The sequence below is a fragment of the Xenopus laevis genome, chromosome 4L (assembly GCF_017654675.1).
Source record: "Xenopus laevis strain J_2021 chromosome 4L, Xenopus_laevis_v10.1, whole genome shotgun sequence".
Lineage (NCBI taxonomy): Eukaryota > Metazoa > Chordata > Amphibia > Anura > Pipidae > Xenopus > Xenopus laevis.
In genome coordinates, this window is record NC_054377.1 from 91,540,374 (window position 1) to 91,567,733 (window position 27,360).

Below are 27,360 nucleotides of genomic sequence, written 5' to 3' on the forward strand. Positions count from 1 at the left end.
TTGTGCTTTCTGCGCTAGTAGAGCTGAATTTCTTAAAGTTACCATGAGCGCTATTTTTGCCTCCCCTGGTACCTTGTGCTGCGCTGCCGCCTAAGGTTAGTTTCTCAACTCATTGGTGCAACAGTGCCCCTGTACACACTGCACACAGGACCTGCCCTCTATTTATTCAACCCTGTGATCTGAGGTATCATCATTAGAACTGGCGATTTATCTCTCCATCCATGGCTTCTAGGGCATTATTTATGGAACTGACACCATTGTTATTGTGATTGTATTTATTGTCCTATTTTCCAGGGCTGAGTAGTTAGTACATAAATCATTCGACTCCGATTCCAACTAAAGGTGGCCATACATGGAGAGATCCTTGAGGTGGGCAATATCGGGCTGATCCGATCGTGGGCCCTAGGGATCCTAATGATGCCTAACGGGCGGTCGGATCGCAGGACCGCATCAACGAATAGATGCGGCCGCGATCCGACTGGATTTTCTGTTCCATCCGATCGAGATGAAGCCCGTCGGGGGGCCCCATACATGGGCCAATAAGCTGCCGACACGGTCTGTCGGCAGCTTTTATCGGCCCTTGTATGGCCACCTTAAAACTCTGACGACTCTGTTTTTAAAGGAACAATAATGCTGAAAGTGTCTCAAAGTAATTAAACTATGCTGTATAGTTGTGCTGCAAAGGTAAAAGCTTTATGTTTGCTTCAGAAACACTACTATAGTTTATATAAACAAGCTGTTGGGTAGCAATGGGGGCAACCATTCAAGCTGGAAAAAGAAGAAAGCCCCAGGTTACATAGCACATAACAGATAAAGCACCATTGTATTGGACAGAGCTTATCTGTTATTGTATGTAACCTTTGTCTTATCTCTTTTTCCAGCAGCTTGAATGGCTGCCCCCATGGCTACACAGCAGCTTGTTTTATATAAATTATAGTAGTGTTTCTAAAGCAAACACACTGCTTTTACAAGTGTAGGGCAACAGTGCATTATAGTTTAATTACTTTGATACACTTTCAGCTTTTTACTGTTCCTTTAATTTACTAATATATCTCAATTAATATATACGTATTTTCAATGTTGATTGAAAGAAGCTAAGTACACAGCATAGAAAGCATTTTATTACTGCCAAAAAACATAAACCACGTTCTTTGTTAATTCTTAAACAAAATCAAAATATTGGAAAACCTAAAACAACTTACCGTATATATTCGAGTATAAGCCGAGGTACCTAATTTTATCTACGAAAACTGGGAAAACTTATTGACTCTAGTATAAGCCTAGACACAACTACAGCCCTGTCTCCCAGCAGCGCACATTCTGCCAAAGCGACCCCCCCCAGCGATCAACCGGACTTCTTTGCAAAGTTGATGGTGACAGAGAATTGCCAAACGGATTACTGTATGGATTGTCCCACTACCATGTGCAGAGGGTGCTGTGATATTGCCATCACTGTTAATCTTTCGTATACCCAACAGAGGGCGCTGTGTGATATTGCCATCACTGTTAATCCTTCATATAACCATCAGAGAGCGCTGTGTGATATTGCAGTCACTGTTATTCTTTCATATAACCAACAGAGGGCGCTGTGTGATATTGCAGTCACTGTTAATCTTTCATATAACCAACAGAGGGCACTGTGTGATATTGCAGTCACTGTTATTCTTTCATATAACCAACAGATGGCACTTTGTGATATTGCAGTCACTATTATTCTTTCATATAACCAACAGAGGTCACACTGTTATTATTTCATATAACCAACAGAGGGTTCTGTGTGATATTGCAGTCACTGTTATTCTTTCATATAACCAACAGATGGCGCACTGTTATTCTTTCATATAACCAACAGAGGGCATTGTGGGATATTGCAGTCTCTCCCCAAGTGAACTGTTGGTATAGGAATGATTAAAAGTGACTGCAATCTCAGCTACTGCCCGCTGACCCATGAAAAACTCGGCTTATACTCGAGTATATACAGTATATGTTAATTATACCTTGCATATAACTGTAGAATAGTTGCTAAATACAATAAAAACTTAAAGTATTGTTCTTAAGAATTGCTTCTGCCATATCTCCTGCATAGAAGCTCTTAAATCTGATTTGAATATTGTAAGTGATTGTATTTAAAGTTATTAGGAATCAGAGTTGGTACATTTTTGGTGACACCGACTCCAGGGGGCACATTTACTATGGGTCGAATATCGAGGGTTAACCCTCAATATTTGACCATCGAAGTTAAATCCTTCGACTTCGAATATCGAAGTCAAAGGATTTACCGCAATTCGTTTTAATTTTAATCCATTGATCGAACGATTTTCCTTCAATCACAAATTGCTAGGAAAGCTTATGGGGAAGGTAGGTTTTAGGTGGTGAAGTAGGTGGTCGAAGTTGTTTTTTAAAGAGACAGTACTTCGACTATCAAATGGTCGAATAGTCGAACGATTTTTAGTTCGAACCGTTCGATTCGAAGTCGTAGTCGATGGTCGAAGTAGGCAAAAAAACCTTCGAAATTAGAAGTTTTTTTCCTTCTAATCCTTCACTCGAGCTAAGTAAATGTGCCCCTAGGTACCCAAAATTGCTCCCGACTCCAACTCCATGGCTCTGGAGTATTATAAAAGGGAAATGGCACTTTATTGTTATCCTATGTGTTCTGTGGGATTCTTTATTTAATTAGTACTACGTTTACAAATCCATTTACATGACATTGGCATTGAAACTCTCATTATCTATTAGATTGGCACTGCATTGTATGTCCTTGCATTAATTCTTGCTCCTTTTGACTATAAAACAAATAATTTTGTGCCGGGGAGACGTGGAGTACCAGGAAGTTGGGAGCCTAAAGACTTGGTAACCCGGGGTGTAACCATATACAGCAGTATTGATGTCAGAAGTCATAATAAACTGTGAAAGAAAACTCATAGAAGTGATCACACAAGTAACTGTGCTCAATCAATTAATATACAGACTTGACTAGTAGAAATCGGCAGGCAGAGACACAATCCAGAATCAGGCCAAAAAGTTGAGACAGGCGGCAGACAAGCGAAGTCGAGGACAAGCCAGGAATCAGAACCAGGGAATCCAAGAGCAGGGCGAGGATTAAAACAGGAGTACAAGGACAAGACTGGACACTGGAGCAGGAATAGGAATCAGGAACAAGGAACCAGAAGGGGGTCACTAGAACTCGAATACTACAACACAAGATCACTAGAACCAGAAGCAAGATCACAGTAACAGTTTAAAGACAAACACAAAAATCAAACACATGCCAGCAACACTGAAATATTGTATTTTTATTTCTTGGGTCCCTTAGCAGAAAGAAAGCAGAAACATTGTTTTATAATGCTGTGTGATTTAATGTCACTGTTTACTTCATTTTACACATCTGGTAAAGGCATTCCAGTTATAACTATTTATAAATCCTTACTGGAACCCAAAGATGGTGTTTCATTTTCTATGTAATACTAACATTTAAGAATTTGTTTATTTTCCCTTAATTTGTTAATTTTTCCCCTTAAATCATGCTTGTACAAGCAGCAAACGCCCGGCTGTAATGCAAAAGTTCTGCAAATTGCATACGTTACCTATAAAGTTTTTCAAAATTCCCAAAAATACCCTAACTTTCCTAGAAATTTGACTTAAATAGAAGCTTGACTTGTGTATCAAGCGATGGCAATGCAGAGATGCTTAAAAGGGGCAGCATTTATCAAAATTGGGTGATTGAAGCTGACTCTAATTACATTTTCAAGCCAATTCCCCTGGGCACCAATGAATTTAAAAAACTTAAAGTAAATTCCACTGCCCCCAAATGAATTGCCTGACTAATTAGCACATCAGTTATGTTATTAACTATTTATGATAAACTGCTTATTGTAGAGTATCATCAGCTTTTTATATCAGAGCTGTGGACTTGGGAGTCAGAGGCAATTTTGGGTATCTGGAGTCGGAGTGGCCAAAAATGTAATGACTCCTTTAAATACAAGCACTGAAAATAATTAAATCAGATGTAAGAGCTTCTATGGCAGAAGTAATTCTGTTTCTAAGAACAATACTTAAGATAACGTTAGATTGTATTTAACAAATATTCTACCGCTATGTATATGCCAGGTTCATTAATATATAAGTTCTTTTAGATTTTTCAATTGTTTTTGTTTTATGAAGTTTAACTTTGATTATGGTTTATAACCAAATGATGCTTTTCCTGTATTCTAAAGGGATGACCTCTAGTCCACTGCTTCATTTTATGGAAAAATAAATTTCCCGCTAGCGGTCTATAATGGCCTCTAATGTATTTATAAAGAGTAATCATGTCCCCTCACAAGTGTCTTTTCTCCAGAGAAAATAACCCCAACCATGACAATCTACCCTCATAATTTAGATCCTCCATCCCCTTAACCAGTTTAGTTGCACTTCTCTGCACTCTCTCCAGCTCATTTATATCCTTTTTAAGGACCAGAGCTCAAAACTGCACTCCTCAAATCACGCCTATTTATGTGACCAAGCCCCCTAATTACCATGTTCCTTTTACAAAATTTGGCAGGTTATGAAAGTTTGAACACATTTCTGTGTTTTTTTCCCAGTTATTACAGTTTTGCTAATGAAGGTGAATTGCCCTTTAAGCTGAGTCTAAGTTCTTTCAAGAGACCTATTTATGTTAAATTGTTACAATTACTTATTTGCTTATTTGCAAAATTGTAACAAAAGTATCTTGGTGCACCTGGTGGCTGTTCTGGGCTCTCTGCAAAAAGCCAATTAAAGGGATACTGTCATGGGAAAAAACTGTTTTTTTCAAAATACATCAGTTAATAGTACTGCACCATCAGAATTCTGCCCTGAAATCCATTTTTCAAAAGAGCAAACAGATTTTGTTTGAATCTTCCTGAGTTTATAAACATGGGCAACTATTTTGACATCTGACATTATGGCATCCCTGATTCTTTAATGTATGGGGTTGCTGATTTAACATATTGGCAGACTGTGATTGTGAATTTAAATGGGGTCAAAAGTAACATTTTGTGGTCCCTTCAATATTACTTTAATACCTACATTCTGCACTGATACGCCATGTCAACACTCATGCTGAATATAAATGTAAGTGCACTTCTGATAGTTGCTCTATAGGTGGCAGCAGTTTGTAACAGTAGAAAAAATATGTTCCGTTTTCACCGCAGTGTTGTCAGGAAATTTGTGCTTAGTAAGGGCTATTTAGATTTTTTTTCTACTGTTGTTATCCATTATTTATATAGCACAGTACAGAGAAATCAAAATTTATGCTAGCCCCTTCCATAGTGAAATGTTACAGACCACTTTTAAGCAGCTGAACAGATGAATGTTTTAATTGCAGTGTTAGCTACAGTTTTAAATACAGTTTGCCCTCATTTTCACAACTATAAATATTTTCTTTAGTCTGTTAATAAATGTAATCTTTTAATTTGTCCATTGTGCCTCTACTTATCTTTTGTATTAGTTGTATGTATATATTTATAGCTAATATCCTCATATCCTAATATCCTCAAGTTTCAGTGAGTCGTGACAGAAATTACATCACTACTCATCGTTTATAACTGATGACATCAGTATTCACCGTTTATAAGGATATAATTTACAAGATATTCATGGCTTTTATAATAAAATAAACATAAGAATAAATATACAGAGTAAAAATATACAGAGATTATATGCCGTCTAAGAGACACCGTAGAAAGGAGACTCCTGTGCTGTATTTGACTGGAACAGCCGGTAAACCACCAGCTAGGGCCGGCACCAGTATTACAAATATACAAGCAATGTAGTTGCCAGTAAATCTACAATGCCCTATAACAGGGCTGTCCAACTGGCGGCCCGCAACCCCTCTTTGTGTGGCCCCCCACCTACCTGCTGTGTTTGCTTACCATGTGTAAACTTTTTTTTTTAATATTTAACATTTTTATTAGTTTTCATTGTAACAAACAAAAAAAGCAAGAAGTAATAACATATATACAACTGCATGTTTATCCTGGTCTGGTTATTTTATAACATTCAATAAGTACGATCCTATGTTACTGGTAATCTCCAGTGACCGCTCAGGAAGTTCTGTTTCAGTACCACTATCTTGCAGCTGGCAGAAAGATAGAAAGGGGGGAACCTCTGAGGAAGAGGGGGGGAAAAAGAAACAAAAGGAAAGAAAGGGGGAAGACATATGAGGGAAATCATGATTATTTGAGCTTCAGTACGTTATTACCAGCCAATCTCTTGTCTGTTGCAACACTCAGGTAGTACCGGGATCATTAACATTAGATCCAGTTTGAATTCCCTCCAGTTATTGGGCCCACGGATACCACTCCAGCTCCCCTTCATAGCTCCTATCTAACAATTTGTCTCTGATCGCTTCCCTGCCCAGATAAAGTCTGATATCGCTCTTTGAAGTGATAGGGCTGTCTTTTCAGGGAAATTTATTGGTAGTGTCCTAAACAGGTACAGTGTCATCTTAACAGCCGCTATTCTGCCGAACCAGTACATATTAGAGTGGTCCTGATAGGTTTCCCTGTCTCTTGCTCTGTTCTGCCTTCCATATGCTCCCTGTGTGTGCCCTGCTCTGCCTGTGTGTGCCCTGCTCTGCCTGTGTGTGCCATACTCTGTCTGTATGTGCCCTGATCTGCCTGTGGACCATAAGTCTGGTATTTGTTCTGGGGGTCTGTTAGCATTTGAAAATAAATTATTGTTAGGGGCCCCTAAGGTGTTTAATCATGTGCTGGGGTGCTGTTTTATCCAAGGGGAAGAGGAGGCATGGGGATTGCCTGCTTCACCTCTTGTATTGTTATTGGTAACTATGTATGGAATTTTTTATGTTCTATGTGTATAATTTATTACTTATTTACAAATGCCCACGTTCTCTTCACCGTTTAATTGTGTAGCCAGGGCATGGGAATGGACATCAGTTCGCCCATTCTGGTGCACAAATAAGATTCTGAGATGATGCAAGGCTTGTCTTAATAACAGTGTAGACAAAATGGCTCCTGCCTGCTATAATTATGAATTCCCAGACTGATGGAAACAAGATTCAAATAATTTATTTAGTGTAAAGTTCATTGTGTTTGACTAATGTGATAAAATAGGATTTTGATTAATTTTTTGGGTGACGGGTCCCCTTTAAAAGTAATTTCAGTATTTTATTTCTTATAGTAGCTTTTATTTTTTGCTTGGGATAATTGTGTACATCTGCTCTGTTCATTGGATTTACTTTTTTATTTGCATTATAAATTGGCCTTGACTCCATATATCATACCGTAAAGCATTCCTTTTATTTCTTTGACATGCTTTATTGTGATTACATAAGGTGCAGTTTTGCTCTGGTATTGCCCAGATGAATCTGTCCTGATCCATATGAAGAAAGTCTACTGCTCACAGTATGAAATCCAACATAATAATCTCAGCAGCAGGTAGACTGTGGCATTCTTACTGCCTTACGCTACTGTTCGTGATGTGAGAGGAAGCCTGAGATATAAATGCTAATTTCCCACCCCTCCTGTGTGCTGTGCTGCAGTGCTGTAGTGATACAGTATATGCAGCTGAAATCACTGCTACTCTGCTCAGGATTCTGCTTTTGTTCCGCAGGGGGCTGTGATTGGTATTGATGATGAGGACGATAGCACCTTTACCATAACAGTTGACCAGAAAACCTTTCATTTCCAGGGTAAGCTTAAATCATATGTTTATTCTTTCTTTCTGTAAAGCATTTTCATTAGAGAGGTTCAACTGCACTAATGTCCCGCCTGCATCTCTCTGTACACAGTGTGGTATGTGGGTGATGCAGGATATTCAGCAGATGTGCTGTGGGATAGATCATTTTCAGATTTGATTGTAATAAGATGATTTGGGGCACTTCCCAGACTAAAAGCTGAAAATCTGCATTGTGTTTGGCTGCTTCTGATCTCAGAATTCTATATTCTTTTGAGACTGAGTGTGGGGAACCAGTGACTCCAAAGTGCAAGAAACAACCATTCAAACTTGTACTTTGTTATTTTGTTGCTAATTAAAGATGGTGTTTCACTTCATGACAACCTGTTTTAGTTTATTATTATTATCTGTAATTGTTTCTCTACTTCTTCAAACATTTCTGCCCATATCATCACAAACAAATGCAGCCTGCCACTTAAGTTTCTGCATTGCATGCTATAATTCAGCTGTAGAAAGAGCATGAATGAAAAATGTGACAAGACACTGTGATGCTTTGAATCAGAGACATTCAATTCCACTCTTGTGTTGCTATTTAATGTTTTTATTCAATATACTTTACAGAATAATATGGGAAAAAGTTTTAGCTGCAAATAAGCTGTGTTTATTGGTACACACTGCAATGCTCAAAGCCATGTGGCTCTTCTTCAAAGAACAGTATAGAACAGTGATCCCCAACCAGGGGCTCGTAAGTAACATGTTGCTCTCCAACCCCTTGGGTGTTGTTCCCAGTGGCCTCAAAGCAGGTGCTTATTTTTGAATTGTGTAAAAACCATGCCTACTGCCAAACAGAGCCGCCTGTATGCTGCATGTCCACATAGGAGCTGCCAATACCCAATCACAGCCCTCATTTGCCACCCCAGGGACTTTTTTTCAGGCTATTTGTTGCCGTTTTACACTTGAATATGGCTCACAGGTAAAAAAGGTTGGGGACCCCTGGTATAGAACCACATGGCTATGATTCTTTCTAGTATCAACATCTATTGAAAGTTATGAATCTCTACTGAAACTCTACTGAAACTGCTTACCCTTTAAAAAGGTAAAAGCTTGTTTCTCTCCAGCAGATGTAATTGATAGTAGTTTGCATCAGCCGAGAAGTCACCTAATATCTTTACCTATAAATACCATGCAGTCCATGTATTTTATAAATAACTGTTTCTTTTTCTGGCATAAATATAAAATCTTTACTGAAATACATTTGAAAGCATTGTTATTTTGTAACTGCAACATAAATGTAATGTAAAATAACAAAATACACTCAACATATGCTTTGTTCCATTTTAAATATATTATTTAAATTTAGGCACTGACTGTACTTTTAAGTAGCCATGGTTATAAATATATTCAACCTAGCTCAAATATGTGAAGTACTGGCATTATAGCAGCTAGATGCCTTTCTTTTTTCTTTCTGCATAGCCTAGAGCTATTAAAGTTAAGCTGGAATACTTATAATCATTTTGATGAAAATCAACTGAAACCGTCTGAGAATAAAATTATGGGCATTAATAGGATACAGTGCTCTGTACTGGGTATGTGAGAGGTAAGCTTGGTTGTGTGGTTTTGTATCCCCTAAAAGTGACAAGCAGATCTTTTAATTAATGACCACTTTTATTCTAGTGAGGGTATGCAGTTAGATCAGTAAATATTTGGGCAGATAACCTTTTTTGTCTGAATTTTAAATGAAACAACTCAGATGCAGTTGAACTGCAGACTTTCAGCTTGAATTCAGTGGTTTGAACAAAAAGATTGCATAAAAATGTGAGGAACTAAAGCCTTTTTTAACACAATCACTTCATTTCAGGGGCTCAAAAGTAATTGGACAAATTAAAAAACTGAAAATAAAATGTTAATTTCTAATACTTGGTTGAAACCCCTTTGCTGGCAATGACAGCCTGAAGTCTTGAACTCATGGACATCACCAGATTCTGGGTTTCCTCCTTTTTAATGCTCTGCCAGGCCTTTACTGCAGTGGCTTTCAGTTGCCGTTTGTTTGTGGGCCTTTCTTTCCGAAATTTAGTCTTCAACGAGGGAAATGCATGCTCAATTGGGTTCAGATCAGGTGACTGACTTGACCATTCAAGAATATTCCACTACTTTGCTTTAATAAACTCTGGGGTTGCTTTGGCTGTATATTTCGGGTCATTGTCCATCTGTATTATGAAATGCCTCCCAATCAATTTGACTGCATGTAGCTGGATTTGAGCAGACAGTGTCTCTGAACACCTCAGAATTCATTCGGCAGCTTCTGCTTGGTTTCATCTGTCTAAAGAACTTTTTTCCAGAACTGTGCTGGCTTTTTTAGATGTTTTATAGCCCAATCTAGCCTTTCTATTCTTGATGCGTATGAGCAGGGTCGGACTGGGGGGCCCGGGGCCCACCGGGGCTGCTGTCCAGGGCCCCCCTCCGGAACCCTGATTCCCACTGCTGCAGAGCCCACACAGACCCTCCCCCTCATTGACGCGCTGCCGCTCTGATGAGCGCGTGCACCATGTTTTACGCTGCAGGAAGGAGCATGAAAAAGGCCCTGCCTCCAGGGCCCTGTGTGTACATGCGAGTGATGTGTGAATGCCTGCGTGCAGTGCAAATGGTTTCTTTGGGGGGGCAGCAGATCGGGGGAGGGGGTCTGGGTCAGCGGGCGCCCATGAGGGCCCACCGGGTATTTTCCCGGTGTCCCGCTGGCCCAGTCCGACACTGCGTATGAGTGACTTGCACCTTGCAGTGCACCCTCTGTATTTGATTTCATGCAGTCTTCTCTTTGTGGTAGACTTGGATATCGATACGCCTACCTTGTGGAGAGTGCTGTTCACTTGTTTGGCTGTTGTGAAGGGGTTTCTCTTTACCATCAAAATTATTCTGTGATTATCCACTACTGTTCTAACCGTGAACTTCCAGGTCTTTTTGCGCTGCTGAGTTCACCAGTGCTTTCTTTCTATCTAAGGATATACCAAACTGTAGATTTTGCCACTCCTGATGTTGTAGCAATTTCTCAGATGGTTTTTTTTCTGTTTTTGCAGCATAAGGATGGCTTGTTTCACCTGCATGGAGAGCTCCATTGACCACATGTTGTCTGTTCACATCAAAATCTTCCACATACAAGCACCCCCCCCCCCTCAAATCAACTCCAGGGCTTTTATCTGCTTCAGTGATAGACATAACATTCAGGGGCATCTTTCTGTCTAATAAACAGTGCAGGGAGGCAGAGGTGAGGGGGGTGATGGAAGTTAGTTAAATGGGGGCTAGTTCTCCTTTAAACAGATTTGTTGTCATGCAACGCCAAGGTGATTTTCTAATATGGTTAGACTTTACAAAAAGGGGGTAAACAATATTTTACAATACACACACACACATACATACATATATATGTTATTTTGGGCATGGAATGCAAAAAAACTTCTGATTGCATTATTCCCGAGGGTTTGACAAAATGTAGAGTTTTTCAAACGTGCTCAGATTCAGTCTGCTCTGTTTTCTCCAAAATCTCATGCCTCCCATTTGACCAATGAGATTGTGTAATGCCATAGTACTGCAGAGCTACTCCTCAGCAGTGCATTGTGGCAAAGGACATATTTATCTTGGGTTCAAAGGTGCTGACCTTTAATCTACCGTCCATTCACACCAACATCACACATCTGCCATGTAATTATATGACTGCACCACTTCCTAGTATTGGAAAACTATCCATCAATTTACTGTCGCAAAGTAGAAACCAAATATCTAGGGGTTTTCAATGGTGCTGAGCTTGCCTATGTAGTCTATCAAACCAGTGGCATTGCAGTAATTTGGAGAACTTCATTATTTTCATATGTATGTTGCTGGTTTATTTTTATCCATCAAGTTGACATAAAGCAGGGTACCATCTTACAGGACTGAATATTATACACACAAAAAATTAACAGTAAGCTTGGATTTCTGTTGATATGGATTGTTAGTTGTGCGTGACATGGGATCTGACAAAAAAACTCAAACTTTTAGTGCAAAATGTATTTCAGATATCTATTATTAAATATTTTTTGAAATATATCTTTTATTAGTGATCTCCCTCGGCCTATCAGTCTTTTTCCCAGAGTGTAGCAGGAACAATTGGATGAAAACAGTAATGATTTATTGATCATTTTCCTGGCTTAACAAACTGATTTCAGCACAAGTCAGCAATTTGGAATACCCAATTCCAAACAGCCTGATTAAGTTATTTGAGCAGGGGAAATGTCAGGGAAGATGCTAATATCCATCCATTCCTAGCAATAAACTAACAAAAAACTATTTGGTAAACATTTTTATTAAACATCAAATACTCTTTGGATAGATTTTACTCAAGCTGTCACTTAAAGGGGAAGGAAACCTCGTCGGCGCTAACCCCCCTCCCCCCTCCCGTGTATTGCCCCCCCTCCCTCCTCCCCCCTGGCCTACCCCTCCCGCTGGGCAAATGCCCCTTTGTTACTTGTTACTTACCCTTCTGCGCAGGTCCAGTCCAGGGAGTTCACAGGCGACATCTTCTTCCACGCGATCTTCTTCCTCCTTTGACCGGCGTTTTGGCGCATGCGCAGTAAGATCGTTTCGCCGGTACGGATCTACTGCGCATGCGCCAAACCGGCGAAACGATCCTACTGCGCATGCGCCGGTCAAAGGAGGAAGAAGATCGCGTGGAAGAAGATGTCGCCTGTGAACTCCCTGGACTGGACCTGCGCAGAAGGGTAAGTAACAAGTTAGGGGCATTTGCCCATCCCTATGATTAAGGGATAACTCCCGAAACGCGTAAGGTGTCACCAGCAGGTACTCCAATAAACCCCGTTTTCAGAAGTGCCGTCTGCTTCTCTGAATCTTTCCTATGGGAATTGCATACAGGGGCATTTGTGACAGAATTGCAAGTTGACTGAGATGTCCCTTAAGGCTATGTGAGATGCCAGGCAATTACTCATGAATATGAATCATCCTTTTTCGATGGTGCTGCTCATATCTCTTAGCTGTAATTCGATTAAGACTGAATTTTCTGTGACTTTTGCCTATAAAAATACTGTAGGACTAGTTAAATGCACAGAACCTTAGGGGAAATGGTTGTGTCTTAGCTGTCTATGGAATCATTTTATCCTTGAGTTTGTATCATTTTGGTGCAGAGTTTTAAATCAAAGGTGAGCGAGCATCAGAGAAACTGTGCCTACATCTTGTAAAAGGGAAATACACAATATTAATGGCTTCATTGTAAGAGCCTGGTGTTCACTACAGTCAGGAATGGCAGAAATGTCATTGCTGCATTACAAAAAAATTGTATCATTTGAAATTGGGGAGAAATCAATTGCCAGGTGATCTTGTGTGCATGCACATTCTGTAATTGAAGCATATTTACTAAAGAGCTAATGTTAAAATTTGTATTAAACCAGCGAGAGACTTCCCCACTTTATCAAAAGCTCAAATGTGTATTTTCGCCAAGAATAGTTTCACAAGGCACATCCCTAGTAATAGCATAAGTACATTTTTAGGTTAATATGTGATTTAACCGCACAAATAAGCCTGATGTATAAGCCTGACGCAGACATTGGTTTAGTTAGACAAGACGAAAACTCACCCGTTGGTATATATGCCCAATTGTGTTTAAAGGGGTGTTTTACTTTTCAGTTAACTTTTAGTATGTTATAGACTGGCCAATTCTAAGCAACTTTTTAATTGGTCTTCATTATTTATTTGTTTTTTAATTATTTACCTTTTTCTTCTGACTCTTTCTAATCCCTTTAAGTCCTTTTTTTAAAACAAAACAATGAATTTATTTCCTGCTTGAAATAATGAGGTTTTATGCTGAATTATAATCTTAATGATAGACATTAGTGGTCCCTGTCTCTGAATGCTATAGAAACACAGTTTCAACATGGTCATATGAGACGAAAGGTTCATAGTAACTCTATGGTTTGTGTAGATTGCTTTACTTGTAGCCATTGAATGTTGGATTTGGGAAATAGTCATGAAACAAATGTGAAAATGTAACAATTAATTTTCAATTAAAAGACCTCCAATATGCTGCTCTTGAGAAGAAGTAGACTGTATTTGTTACAGTTGCTTCACATAGCATGGCAACCTTGTGAAAGACTTGGTACAATGTAGTGTGCATTCTGATGAAAAGTGCACAAAAGCAGACCAGTGGAGTTCATGGCAGCGATCTGTCTGAATCTGTCAAGTGTGGAATTCATATGCAGTATTCGTTACATTTTTGTTTCTTTGATTTGTTTCAACAAATTTTTTTTACTTTATTTACCTCATAAGCTCGAGATGCCGATGAACGAGAGAAGTGGATTAATGCCTTAGAAGAAACTATCCTGCGGCATACACTGCAGCTTCAGGTATGATGCGGTAATCCTTGTTTCTCTACTTTTGCACCAAATACGTGAATGTAAAATCGATGAGAGTGCTATTCTAAGAACTTTTGCAATGTTTATTCATTGTTTATTTGTTTTTTAATCCCAAAATATTAAAAGTTACATTTACTGTTAATATTAATTTTGTTACAACAGCACCACCTGCTGGTCATTTTCAGACCAGTCTGACCACCAAGTAGTCAAGGAAGTTGTCAGGAGAAAGAAAGAGGACTGCTCTGTTCTTCTGGTTAGAAAAAGATTTGGGAAAGGTTTCTTATTTTTTCTCCTAACCAGAAAAACATCAGATAAGCCCTCTTTGTTTTTTCTCACAGCTCTCTTGACTACTTGGTGCTTAGACTGGTTGGAAAATGACCAGCCACACTGTTGAAAAAAAAATCAATTCATATTACACAGTACTTGTATCCTTTAATATCTTGGAATTAAAAAAACAAAATAAATAATGAATGTACATTGAAAAGTTCTTAGAATAGCACTGTCATCAATTGTACATTCCCTTATTTTTAAGCTTTACTTATCCTTTAAAGCCTCTTCATGGTGTGGGAAGGTACACTGAAGGGTAAAAAAATCATCATTTAGTGTACTTTGGGCAGAGATATCTTATTGAGGGGGACAAAATTTTATGGGCATTTATATAAATATTAATTTAAAATTTTGTATGTTTGATTTTTTTTTTGTCTATGTATTTATGGGTACATGATGAACAAAAAAAGTCAGCCGTATGCTTATCATATACATCCCATGGAATCACTGTCATATTGTACATTTGTTTGTCTTTGTTGTATGGAATGTTGGACACCCCCACTGAGCAAATAAAGTAAATTAAATCAATTTGCAATCTCTTTAAGAGTGTGGCCTTTTCCCTCCTCACTGAAAGGATTAACCTTGGTTTTATGTATGGAATGCTGCCAAAGTTTACCAAGACTACAAATCATTTTTATCATTTTAAAGGGGTTGTTCACCTTTGTAACAAAATGACAAATCTAACAGTTCACATGAATAGAACAACCTTTTCCATAGAAATAGTTAACAGAAAAAGTACCAACCAACCGGGCAGTATCAACATCCAATAGGAAACAAGTAAGGGCAAAGCCTAGGCATGATGATGTCATCATATAGGAAGTTCTTGGTGTGTCAGGTTCAAAATAGGCCACTCCCATCACTTCAGAAAACTGGTCTGAGAGACAGGAGAAGGACTGAGTTAATAGGTATAAAAATTAGCTTTTACAATTTCTACTTTTTGTTATGGAAAATGGTTTTTCTAACACATTGAGAGCATTGTTAGTGGTTTCATAAGATTTGTACATTGAAGGTGAACAACTCCTTTAAATGAAAATGAAGTGCTGTATTTGGATATATATATACATCTTCCAGGTGAGTATCCGCACTCCAAAATCAATCTTTAATGAGAGCAGGGGTGCACAGTAAATCTTGTATACACCAATATTTCATAGACCAGCACACATCAAAGGGAGTGCTGGTCTATGAAATATTGGTATATATATATATATATATATATATATATATATATATATATATATATATATATAACGTTGGTTATCCGCACTCCACTGTATTCAGCAAGCAACCCAGGTGCTGCTCAGAATCCGCATAATCAATATCTTCCAAAGTAAATGAGTGCACACTGGGAACCTATCGGCAGTTTAGTTTAAAAGCATAATTTTATTTAAATAATTAATTAATAATTTAAATTTTATTTAAATAATTATTTAAATAAAATTATGCTTTTAAACTAAACTGCCGATAGGTTCCCAGTGTGCACTCATTTACTTTGGAAGATATATATATATATATATATATATATATATATATATATATATATATATATATATATATATATATATATATATATATATATATATATATATATATATATATATATATATATATACACACATTTACAGGGAAATTGATAAAGCATGCACATTGGTACATAAATCTTATATCTTCCTGCTCAAAAGAAATAGAAATAGTCTGTGACTGGTCATGCTTTTCTGATGCAGTTTAACTTGCAGTTGTCACCGTAGTTTTTTTAAATGGACAGTCTAACATTACTTATGGTACATAGGCTAAAAATGTTTGCTTTTTGGTATGTACACATAGGTGCAGACTAGCCTTATTGCTGTTTGTTTGGTGCTGGGGGGGTTGCAGCCTGACACTGCACCAATATTTGCAGTTCTCAGAGCAATGCCTTTAAAAGATAATGTAGTGTATGTAAACTGAATTTTGAGTAGAGTAAGCCAGCAAAAATTTGTATGAGAATGTAATGTGCAAATGCTGTAGGCTAAATATATTTGTAATTGAGCTGAGTGTTTTATTGTTGACTGAACATTACCTTGCACTGTTGAAGTAATTATATGCACACATACATTGAACATGAACTGATTACTGATAAGCCCCTCCAGCATATTTGTGTTTTGTTTGTAGCTATATGGCAAACCTCAGCCTGCTCTATGACATTAACTACTTCTATCTTTGATCTCTATACACTGAAACCTAAATTTTTTAAGTTTTGCCTTCTTACACAGTTTTTTGTGACCCCCACAAATAAATTATGCATTTCCTGATTTAACTTTTTTCCAATTTTGCACCATTTTTTTCCTGGTCCCTTTAAATATATAAAATAGGAGTTCTACTATATCTACCTGTGGCTGTAGCCATCGATGTGTCTGGGATCCCCAGTAACTTTACCCTTTGAGTAGAATATATTTGTATCAGATACATATATAGACTCCTTGCAGATTAGGTGTTTTCACATATAGGCTGATGCACTTCTGCTCCCTGTTGTGTGTGCACTGACAGGCACAGTATTAGCAGTTAGTGCTAATATGGGGTGGATTTTGGTGTGAAAGTGCATATTTTTGCCTTTCTGCACAAAAATTAGCCCAGGCCAGGGGCGCTGAGCGTTTCTCCCACTGGTTAACAGGGGCAGCAAAAATGCAGCTCCTTGTAACTATCAGCTGAATTCCATATTTTCAAAATGTGCTTTTCTGCACTAGCGTCGTTGACACCTGGACCACTTCTGGCACCAGAAAGGTGAGAGGGAGGGGGGGTGGAAGAGACGGTGGCAGCAGGAAGCCAGTTCAGGCGGCAAAGGGGCCAGGATCCCCTTGTCCAAGCCAATTGAGCACATAAGGAAAAAGCAGCAGTGGCAGCGGATAGCCCTTTTCTGTGTCTGCATTTCTATGTAGACAAACAAAACACCTAGGGGCTAATTCACAATAAGTCGTTATTCCTTAACACACAGTTTTGCACGTTAAAAAAAATGTTTATTTAAGGAACAATACATCAAAGTATTTTCACATGCGCTAATAGCTAAAATGTTGCAAGCGTTAATTCTACATTACCACAAGGTATTCTAATCGCATTTCAATACTTATAGAATAGAATTAATCCTGACGTATAATTCACAAACATCATTTAAGAAATTAAAGCATAAACTAGTGCTATTATTACTGTGAAATTTAACACCTTCCAGGAGTAAGCGTTACTAATCAATATCAGATGGATTAATAGAGGAAGATGTAGTGAGGAACTGTAGGGCAGCAATTAAAGGCCTTTATGAGGAGCTGGAGCCTTACCTACAGCCACAAACACATTTTCACCGTGCCTTGGGCAGGGCCAGATTGTGCTACGTTCTCTGTCGTGAAATTATATCAGGGTTCCCAAGAAGAGGAATGACTGTAATACTGTAAAAAGAGACTTCTACTCTGTCAGTGGCATCCAATAATGTCTTAGGTGGTTTAGATTGTACTAATAACAGGTGACAATATTAAACATCTTTAAATAACGCACAAAATAATGCATGCTATTAAATACTGCACACAGTTCACTGAAAATTAACTGGAAAAAAAACGCTTCTTAAGTCAGACAAGTGAACTTTTAGTGAATCGATCGTTAATTGAAAAAATATAAGTGATAAGTGTAAGGTATTAATACAGGGCAATTTTGTTGCCTGTTTGAAATTAATGGAGTGCTCATTGGACTTTAACATTCCCTCTTTGTTCGACCAAAATTCTTTGTGTAAGCATTTAGCAACTTTGAACCACGCTTCAGCGGTCTCTACGAGACCCTTATCATTATGATGTACAGAGACAGAGTTGTATCCGCGTCCTATCAACGTCCGGATAGCACACGCATTAATCATCTAATTCTACTCTCTCAGAAAGAGAATATCACAAAACATAAAACACAAACCGGGTAATAGATAGCTCTATACAGGTTCAATAAAGAGCTGCAGGCAAGAAAATACCTGTTTTGCTGGCTGCCAGGAGTCGATTTAGACAACGGGTATGAACAATAATAGCAGGTTTGACACGAGTAAGAAACTATAAAAAAAATAGGTCTTCCCGTGTCCCGGAGGTGATCAGTCTCCGTCCCGTCCTCTATTGGTCGACCTGTGCCCTTTGTATCGGCTGATGAGCAGTCAGAACCTGCAGCCTCACTATGGGCATAAAAATTGATAAGGACACAAACCGTCCTGAGGATATCTATTCCCGTCCTAATTAGATTATGGGTGTACACCAGAAGAACCATACTGACACAAGATGTTCAGTATAGAAAAAGCTTCTCCCCATCCTGCTATTTTATGAACCCAGGGATCAACATAAAACCCTACTGTGGGACTACATCTATACACATATTCTTTACAAGTTTCACCATTAATGGGTGGTGGCAATTTCTGTGAATTTTTCGCACCCATATTGAAATAAAACACGCTGTTTGCTTGCACCAAATAAGTAGTGAGTTTCTTAGTGAGAAAAGAAGAGAGGGCGGATAGAAATACTAAAATTAAATGTATGTAGTGTTACATGCAACTCGCAGAGTTCCTAAGGAAGACTACTTATGTGAAAAAATACTATATAAGTGGTTATTACAACTTATATCCTAGATTTCAGAAATACTTAAAAAATACAGCCTGTCTCTGGATGGCAGAGCTCATGTGCACTAATAGTGATTTATAGGGAACGTGTGGTTTCTAAACTCAAATACTACTACTGAGCACAAGCAAGACGTCAAAAAGAAATAGAGTAAATCGATCGCAATAAATCAAAACAATTTACGGGCTGTCTTGGGAGTAAGGGTCCCGACAAAACCTTGTCAACTCACAGAGGTATTCCTTAATATAGCGATCGTTTTACATGTAATTATACACAACAAAAAATATGCTTTAACCTTTAAACATTGTCATAACGTACAAACAGTAAAACACAGACACAGACAACATGCAGTTGAATACAAGGCAGTGAGGTTACAGCAGAAATCCGTTCCAGGAGTAACAATATATGAACCGGGATCCTAAAACTTGTGAAACCGGGAGTTTACCTAAAACTCCTTTGGAATCCCCCGTCAGGGATTTCCTTTTTTTAACTTGAATCCCTCGTCAGGGATTTCTTTTGTCTCCCCTTTAAGCTTAAGAATACAGCATTAAGCATATACGGATGGCAAGAAAAATATCGTCTATAAGACAGATGTTTTCTTACCTGTCCGTGCCGCTTGCTATTTCCAGCTTCTGACACCAATATCTACAGTGGTCTTACTGACAAGTCTGCAACCAATATGCTGATTATCCATTTTCTGTAGAAATTGTACTAGTATGTCTGGGGTTAATATGCCCATTATGCAATTTTATTCAGTGATTATACTTTTTCGGAGGGACAGTCCCTCTTTTGACAGCTCAACCCGCAGTCCCTCATTTGTACTGGAAAGTCCCTCTTTTCTCTGCACTGAACAGCCAGAAAAAGAAACAAAGTTTCTCACTTAATTGGCTTTTAGAAGAGAGCCCAGAACAGCTAACAGGTGCAAATAAGATACTTTGTAACAATTTTGAGACACAAAAACACAGTTTTTGCAAGGAGAAATATTTTCAAACTTTCATAACCTGCCAAATTTTGTAAAACGAACATGTTAATTTGGGGGTGTGGCCACAGAAAGGGGTGTGGTCAAAAAATTGCTGCGCTACGTGCGGAAAAAAAATTTGTGTCCCTCTTTTTACTTCCACAATGTTGGGAGGTATGTATACTGGCACATCTGGTGTTATGTCTGTTATCCAATTTATTTAGTTATTATATAGGCACAACTTGGGTTAATATTACTGTTATTCATTTTATTTAGTGATTATATTGACTTGACTCTGGTTATTATGACCTTGATATTATTGAGTGATTATACCGTTAAATATAGGGTTATTTTACACCTCAACCATTTTCTGCAGTTATTATACTGGCATGTCTGAGGTATGTAAGTGGGTGTGGCTACAAATGGGCATGGCGAAACCATTTTCACCATCTTTTTGTCCCTCTTTCTATTTTTCAAATGTTGGGAGATTTGTAAACAGGATTACTATAATTATAACCTATAAAAATACAATATATGGTTTCACTGAAACTGAAATATAAAGTAATATAACTTTTAATAAGAAAAATCATATAAATGAATATGATTTGCAAAGCTGATTTTTAGAAAGCTCTAAAAGAAAATGTCCTATGAACTCCAAACAAACTATTCATCACAGATTTCTCTGTATTAATAAAGGAATTGTTCAGTGTAAAAATAAAAACTGGGTAAATAGGCTGTGCAAAATAGAAAAAAATTCTAATATAGTTAGTTAGCCAAAAATGTAATGTATAAAGGCTGGAGTGACTGGATGTATGACATGTCAGTCAGAACACTACTTCCTGCTTTTCAGCTCTCTTGGTTTACACTGACTGGTTACCCTGGTTACTAGGCAGTAACCAATCAGAGACTTGAGGGGGGGGGCCACATGGGTTATATCTGTTTTATTTGAATCTGAGCTGAATGCTGAGGATCAATTGCAAACTCACTGAACAGAAATGTACCATGTGGCCCCCCCTTCAAGTCGCTGACTAACTCAGAGTTATAGAGCTGAAAAGCAGGAAGTTGGATTCTGGTTGTTTTATTAGACATCTGTTCACTCCAGCCTTTATATATTACATTTTTGGCTAACTAACTATATTAGAAACATTTTTTATTTTGCACAGCCTATCTATTTACACAGTTTATATTTTCACACTGAACTGTTCCTTTAAGACAATACATTGTACATGACAATAACTGCTCTAACGCAAATAGTAAATATTGATGGCAAAACATTCCTTTATGTTTTTGTTTTTATATCTAAGTATTTCCCTTTTTTTTAAAAAAAAAAAAACCTCCAGGTCCCAAGCAATACGGTTACTGTGATTACTTTCTAGTTTAATAAGAAGGTACAGAAGCACTAAAAGTAATTATAAGGCTAATGTCACACGGGACTCTCCACTCCCATACATTCCTTTCTGTATCTGTGTACCTACACAGAGCTGATATTTACGCAAAAACGTTTGTTTCCTCATAGCTGCACGCTCCATTTCCTTGTATAGAGACTGATACTGTGCCAGTCAGTGCAGATACCTTAAAGTGGTGGTTCACCTTTAAGTTAACTTTTAGTTTGTTATAGTATGGTTAATTCTAAGCAACTTGTCAATTGGCCTCCATTTTTCAGTGCTACTTTTTATTGATCATCTTTCTATTCAGGCCTCTCCTATTCATATTCCAGGCTCTTATTCATATCAATGCATGGTTGCTAGGGTAATTTAGTAGTAGTTACCAGATTGTTGAAATTGCAAACTGGAGAGCTGCTGAATAAAAAACGTAATAACCCAAAAACCACAAATAATAAAAAATGAAAACCAATAGCAAATTGTCTCAGAATATCACTCTCTACATCATACTAAAAGAAGTGCATTGCTTTTTCTGCATCTGCAGAGAAAATCCTGTGCACAGCCCAGTGTGCTATTAGCTTAATAGGTTGCTCACCTTTATTTTATCCTTAGGAAACTGTTGTGGTGATATGCGATTGTATGCTTCAGAGCACTCTAGGCAGCAGTCTATATAGAATGCACTCTAATTAAAAAGATCCCGCGGGGGGAGGGGAAGGTGAAGTCCTTCTCAATTAATGTCTGCCAGTGACATTTTACACTTCAATGGAAAGAATTAACAGACATGATTGTATCTAAAACCACATGCTATCCAGTTAGTTCCAACAACTAAAGCTGGCAAAAGATGGGATAATATAAAATGCTGCATCCTCCAGACTGAGTTTACAGTTTTTGCCCATGTGTGGGGCCTTCAGATGGCCTGCTCAGATGATAACTGGGCAAAAACCTGGGACGTGTACACTGAGCAGATTTGAACATCTCATTAGGAAAGGACCACATACTTGCCATATGTGCTGATCTCAAGGTGTATGGCCAACTATAAGGCAGCCTATATAAGAACTGACTTTGGAAAGTGGCACATTTTATGTAACAAAGTTGCCCATAGGCAGGCAGATAAAAGCTATTGGCAGGTTTGAAAAACCTGTTGGATAAGCCCCAGTGTATTATCAGACCATTGATTATATCAGCCCGATTTGACCCTACTTGTGGGCGGTGAAATCTGGCCCAGATCTGTACATTTGGCAACCTTGTCAAACAAGTGACTCTCACTGTGTATAGCCAGCTTAGGGTGGTGGCACACGGGGAGACAATTCCTCGTAAGGGAAATTTGGGCGACTTCGTAAAACCAAAGCAATAAGTATGCCATCCCGCCGGCGATTCACATTCTTGCCAGCGGGAAGGCATTTTGGGGAGATTAGTTGCTGCAGTAGCTTAGATTTTTCACTTGGCGACTAATCTCCCCATTTGCCACCACCCTTAAGGCTGCTATCGAGGAGCTCTGCCACTAAACTCATAATTGTCTTTAATCTCTCTTTTAAATCGAGGAATAGTATAAATTACAGAATAACAAATTAACCTGTACAATGCTGGTGGCCTGCTATTTGAACTATGCTGTGTTGCCATGTAAACATCAGCATGGCGTAGATCACAAATCAAAAGGAAACACATAACATACAATGGACTTTATGTGGATGCTGTAGATACTACATTGAATGGCACTAAAAGGGTTTCTTTTCTTAGAAAAGATAAGAAACGGTAGCCTTACTGTACGTTTGCTTTCTGGTTACATGTACTAGATAACATTATCAGCTCCAGGCTGGAGAGCAACAGCAACAGACAATTCGCAAAAATAAAAAGAAAGTCTGAAATATACTTTACTTTACATAGATGTCAGTGTTCTGTTTAAGGTCAGGTGAATACCTTGAGCTACTGGAATTTAGGGATTTTTAGGGATTATATTCCTGCAGTGATTGAGGAAATTCTTATTTTGTAAACATGTCATTATAAGATAAGTAATATGAACCCATGATTTCATTAGAATCGAAATCATGAATTGTTGCTGATATGCTTTGCTGGGTCAGAAATTAATATGAAATGGTTAAACTTTATGCAGGAAGAGTGTTGTGAAAGTATGTTCAGGAGGCTGGTATCCTGCCTTGAGGTGAATTCCTCCTCCTCCTCCTCCTCGTCACAGATTTCTCACACTCCTAATGTGTGACTCCTTAGCCGTGCATACTTTTTTTTACTCAGTGTCCGTCTGATCTCAACTCTCCTGTCTAGCTGCAAATTTACAATTGACTGACATCAGACACCTGTATTCTCTGAGGTCCGTATACCATGTAAGCCAACTACTACCTAGTTACATTTTGAGAGCGTTATCATTTAATATCTTTATCACCAGTTCTGTAGAATGCTGTAGAGCAAATGCTTTTTGGGTTTGCCAGCTCAAAGAGTATTTATTTTTATTGCAAAGTAAATGTGTAAAGTTGTTGGAGAATGTGAGAGCTAAACACTGAGTAGCTTAATATAAAAGTTGCTGTTTGTAGTTCTTTTTCACAGTCCTTTACTGAATAGAATTAGTGTTGGTCATGTGAGGAATATTTCTTTTAATGGCTTTTGAAAGAGGAATAACATGCAGTTTATAAATGTAATGTGAGCCACGATAACCGGGCAGTGTTTGTTTTCCATTTGTGCACTTTCATGTCCTTGTTATAATATAAAGGCAAATAATACGAAATACTGTGTTTTTCCAACATGCAATTTTGGAAAAACAAGATAGCTATGTAACGCTTCATTGTTTCGGTAGTGAGGCCATTAAATTTTTATTCCTTTTTTCCTCATCAGTCTTTAATTGCGATTATTTTTGTCCTTTTAAAGAAGAGTTTATACAAACATCATTTACATGTATCACAGGCTTTCTTATAATCTAGATAATTTTACATTTGTTTTAGTTACTCTTTAGCATTCTAATGTCATACATGTTTTTATATCCTAATAACATTCAAATGTGCATAAAAAAAGTAGAAAAGTGAACTGAATGAGTTTTCCATTCAGCCTGGAAATTATGATGGGGTTGGCATTAGCAGAGCCTATGCTTGGGAGCCACAAACAAAGTAACGCCCAGACTGGCTGGCAGCCTATTGAGCTGCATGCAGGCTTGTAATTGGCAACTGAACTTTAATTAAGATAATGAAGCTTATTCTGGGTACAGCAATGCAGCAAACGGTTAATATGCTATGAGAATAAATTGCTGAAATTGAGTTTGTGGTATTTCTTAACATTTTTCTTATGTGTATGTTTCCTGATGGTTTGTTTCTCTCAGCCTCATTTCTTATCCTAAGCTGGCCATACTTGCACAGATATAATTGTACAAAAGGACATTTTGTACGATTTTCAGACTGTGTGTATGCTCCGAATAAATGTCAGATCAGTCATTTAGTCAATTGGATAGATAAGCACATTACTGTTAGATAACGATATCTTTGCATGCATATCCATGGGTATCACCTGGAAAAAACTTTCATGTGATTGTTGTCTGTCAATTAAATGGCCAGAACATCGTCTGATTTATTTTCCTACTTTAATCCTGCTGTTTAAATCTGAATGTTCGTTTTAGATCATGGCATTAAAGGAATTGTTCAGTGTAAAAATAAAAACTGGGTAAATAGATAGGCTGTGCAAAATAAAAAATGTTTCTAATATAGTTAGCCAAAAATGTAATGTATAAAGGCTGGAGTGACTGGATGTGTAACATAATAGCCAGAACACTACTTCCTGCTTTGCAGCTCTCTTGGTTTACATTGACTGGTTACCAGGCAGTAACCAATCAGAGACTTGAGGAGGGGCCACATGGGTCATATCTGTTGCTTTTGAATCTGAGCTGAATGCTGAGGATCAATTACAAACTCACTGAACAGATATGTACTATGTGGCCCCCCCTTCAATTCACTGCCTAGCTCAGAGATATAGAGCTGAAAGGCATAGTCTTCTGGCTATTATGTTACACATGCAGTTACTCCAGCCTTTATACATTACATGTTTGACTATATTAGAAACATTTTTTATTTTGCACATCCTATCTATTTACACAGTTTTTATTTTCACACTGAACTGTTCCTTTAAAGTGTACAATCAATATCTGAATATGGTACAATGAATGAAATCTGAATATCTATGGCCAGCTCTAATCATATGAATGTTCAAACCCCATAAACACTTAAAAAAAAAAAATTACCAATTCCACTGGTTGTCAGCACTAGCCCAAAGGTACAACCACCCAGTGGCCTAATCTGGCATCTTACATGCCCAAAGAGCAGCTATGGCTCTCCAAATTATTGTTACCTTCTTATTTTCTGTTAAGATTGCCACAGTTGCATTTGAGAAATGACTATATATGGCCTAAAATGTAGTACATTCATATAAAGTGAATGTACCTGAGTTTCATCTGGGGGTGAAGCTTTGCCCTGTATTAATACTTCCTTGTCTGTAAATGTTAAAGAAGAAAATGCAAGTTTAGTGGCAGAAGATGTGTGCTGCTGCTTTATCAAGATGTCATTTGTTAAGTGATTTGTTAACACAGCGCTTGAAACTTTCCTCTTTGAGTCCTTTTCATTGGTGAAAAGGTGTGTGTCTGTGGATATATATATATATATCACCCACTACATTAGTAATATTCCTGGGGTTAAGTGGATTTGATATACTGTCGTTCTTATATATAAGCTTATTCAACCAATTTGTTTAAAGGGTTGAGAAGTGAAGCTGAAATGATAAACTTATGTTTAATTCCTTTATCAAGGTTATCTACTGCATTATAGAGGAGCTATCCACTGTATTGAAGGCACCCCAGGAAGTTAGGCTCTACTCTAACCACCCATGAATATAGAATTGATGGGTCATGGAACTTTTGTTTCTTAGACCAATGTAAGCATATAAGGTTTAATAGTGTGGCACATTGATAAGGCGAGCCTTTAGTGGATGAAACCTGTATATTTCATACCTCCTTCCTTGATGTATTAGTGGATGTGGCTCTACTGGTTATTGAGAATATCTATTGTGAGTGAGCTAAACATATGCATTTATTATATCCTAGCCATTTGATGATATTTGAGCATGAGGCTTTTTAAATTGGTTTTTAGAAATATGCACTTGGTGTAACACTGGCTATAATTATTTGGTATAGTACATTTTATATAGTTTGTAATTTATACACTTGATGAACGAATTGATATTTAGTTCACTGTTTCACATGTATCTATATGATTTATTGTTTATGAAGTTATTAACACATTGATGGATTTTATTGTTGCACTCCCTGTGTGAGAGTTTTCATGAAGTATATTTATTGTCCAGTTATGCACGGTGCACTTTCATGATCTTCTGTGGGCGTGATAGACATTGTGTCTGTGTGGGTATTTGTTATGTGATCTCTTCCATTTTTACATCGCGATGATGGTCCCAGATTCCTCGAAACGCATCCGTGTCTTTGGTAATTAACTATTTTAACTATTTTTCTCATACGTTTGGGGCCTTTATCAAGGATCCTTCATAAACGTTGAAAAAATATGAGTGAAGATTTAATAAAACCCTTTTAAAATACAAGTGGAGTGCTGGTCCAATCTGAACTTTGTATGATAACCCTTTACCAAGCCCCCACCACGGGACCACGACAGAGTGCGGGTACTTTCTGAAGCAGTATATATATATATATATATATATATATATATATATATATATATATATATATATATATATATATATATATATATATATATATATATATATATATATATACACACACACACACCTGTACTATATGGTTAATATGTCACATGTTGGTGATTGGTCTTTCCTCTCTTGATCACATGACTATCGGCGGCACCTGATTGGGTGAGTGTTTTGCCCTTTTTCCTATTTGAAGGGTGCATTTTAAAACATTCTGTGTCTTGATAAAGGTCCTAGAGGTGGACCGAAACATTGACTTGTTTTAACCCTTTCCCTGCCAAGCACGTAGGTACTACGTTCTTTCTGAAAAATGCTCTAAGAGCCAAGCA

The 27,360-nt window shown here is 37.8% G+C and overlaps 1 protein-coding gene across 8 annotated transcripts in view; it reads left to right on the plus strand.

Annotated features, from left to right (window-relative positions):
- The window catches only part of osbpl9.L (oxysterol binding protein like 9 L homeolog), a 75,421-nt gene that overhangs the window by 7,774 nt on the left and 40,287 nt on the right, over nucleotides 1-27,360 (plus strand). For 4 of the 8 annotated variants that reach the window (XM_041590460.1, XM_041590461.1, XM_018258419.2 and 1 more), the window contains exons 3-4: nucleotides 7,594-7,672; nucleotides 13,963-14,039. The exons of 1 other annotated variant lie outside the window; for it this stretch is intronic. In XM_041590460.1, coding sequence (XP_041446394.1) covers nucleotides 7,594-7,672; nucleotides 13,963-14,039 — 156 coding nt within the window. Of the gene's footprint in view, nucleotides 1-7,593; nucleotides 7,673-13,962; nucleotides 14,040-23,630; nucleotides 23,650-27,360 lie in introns of those variants that run through there. 3 more of the 8 variants (XM_041590462.1, XM_041590463.1, XM_041590468.1) reach the window with 2 other exon arrangements.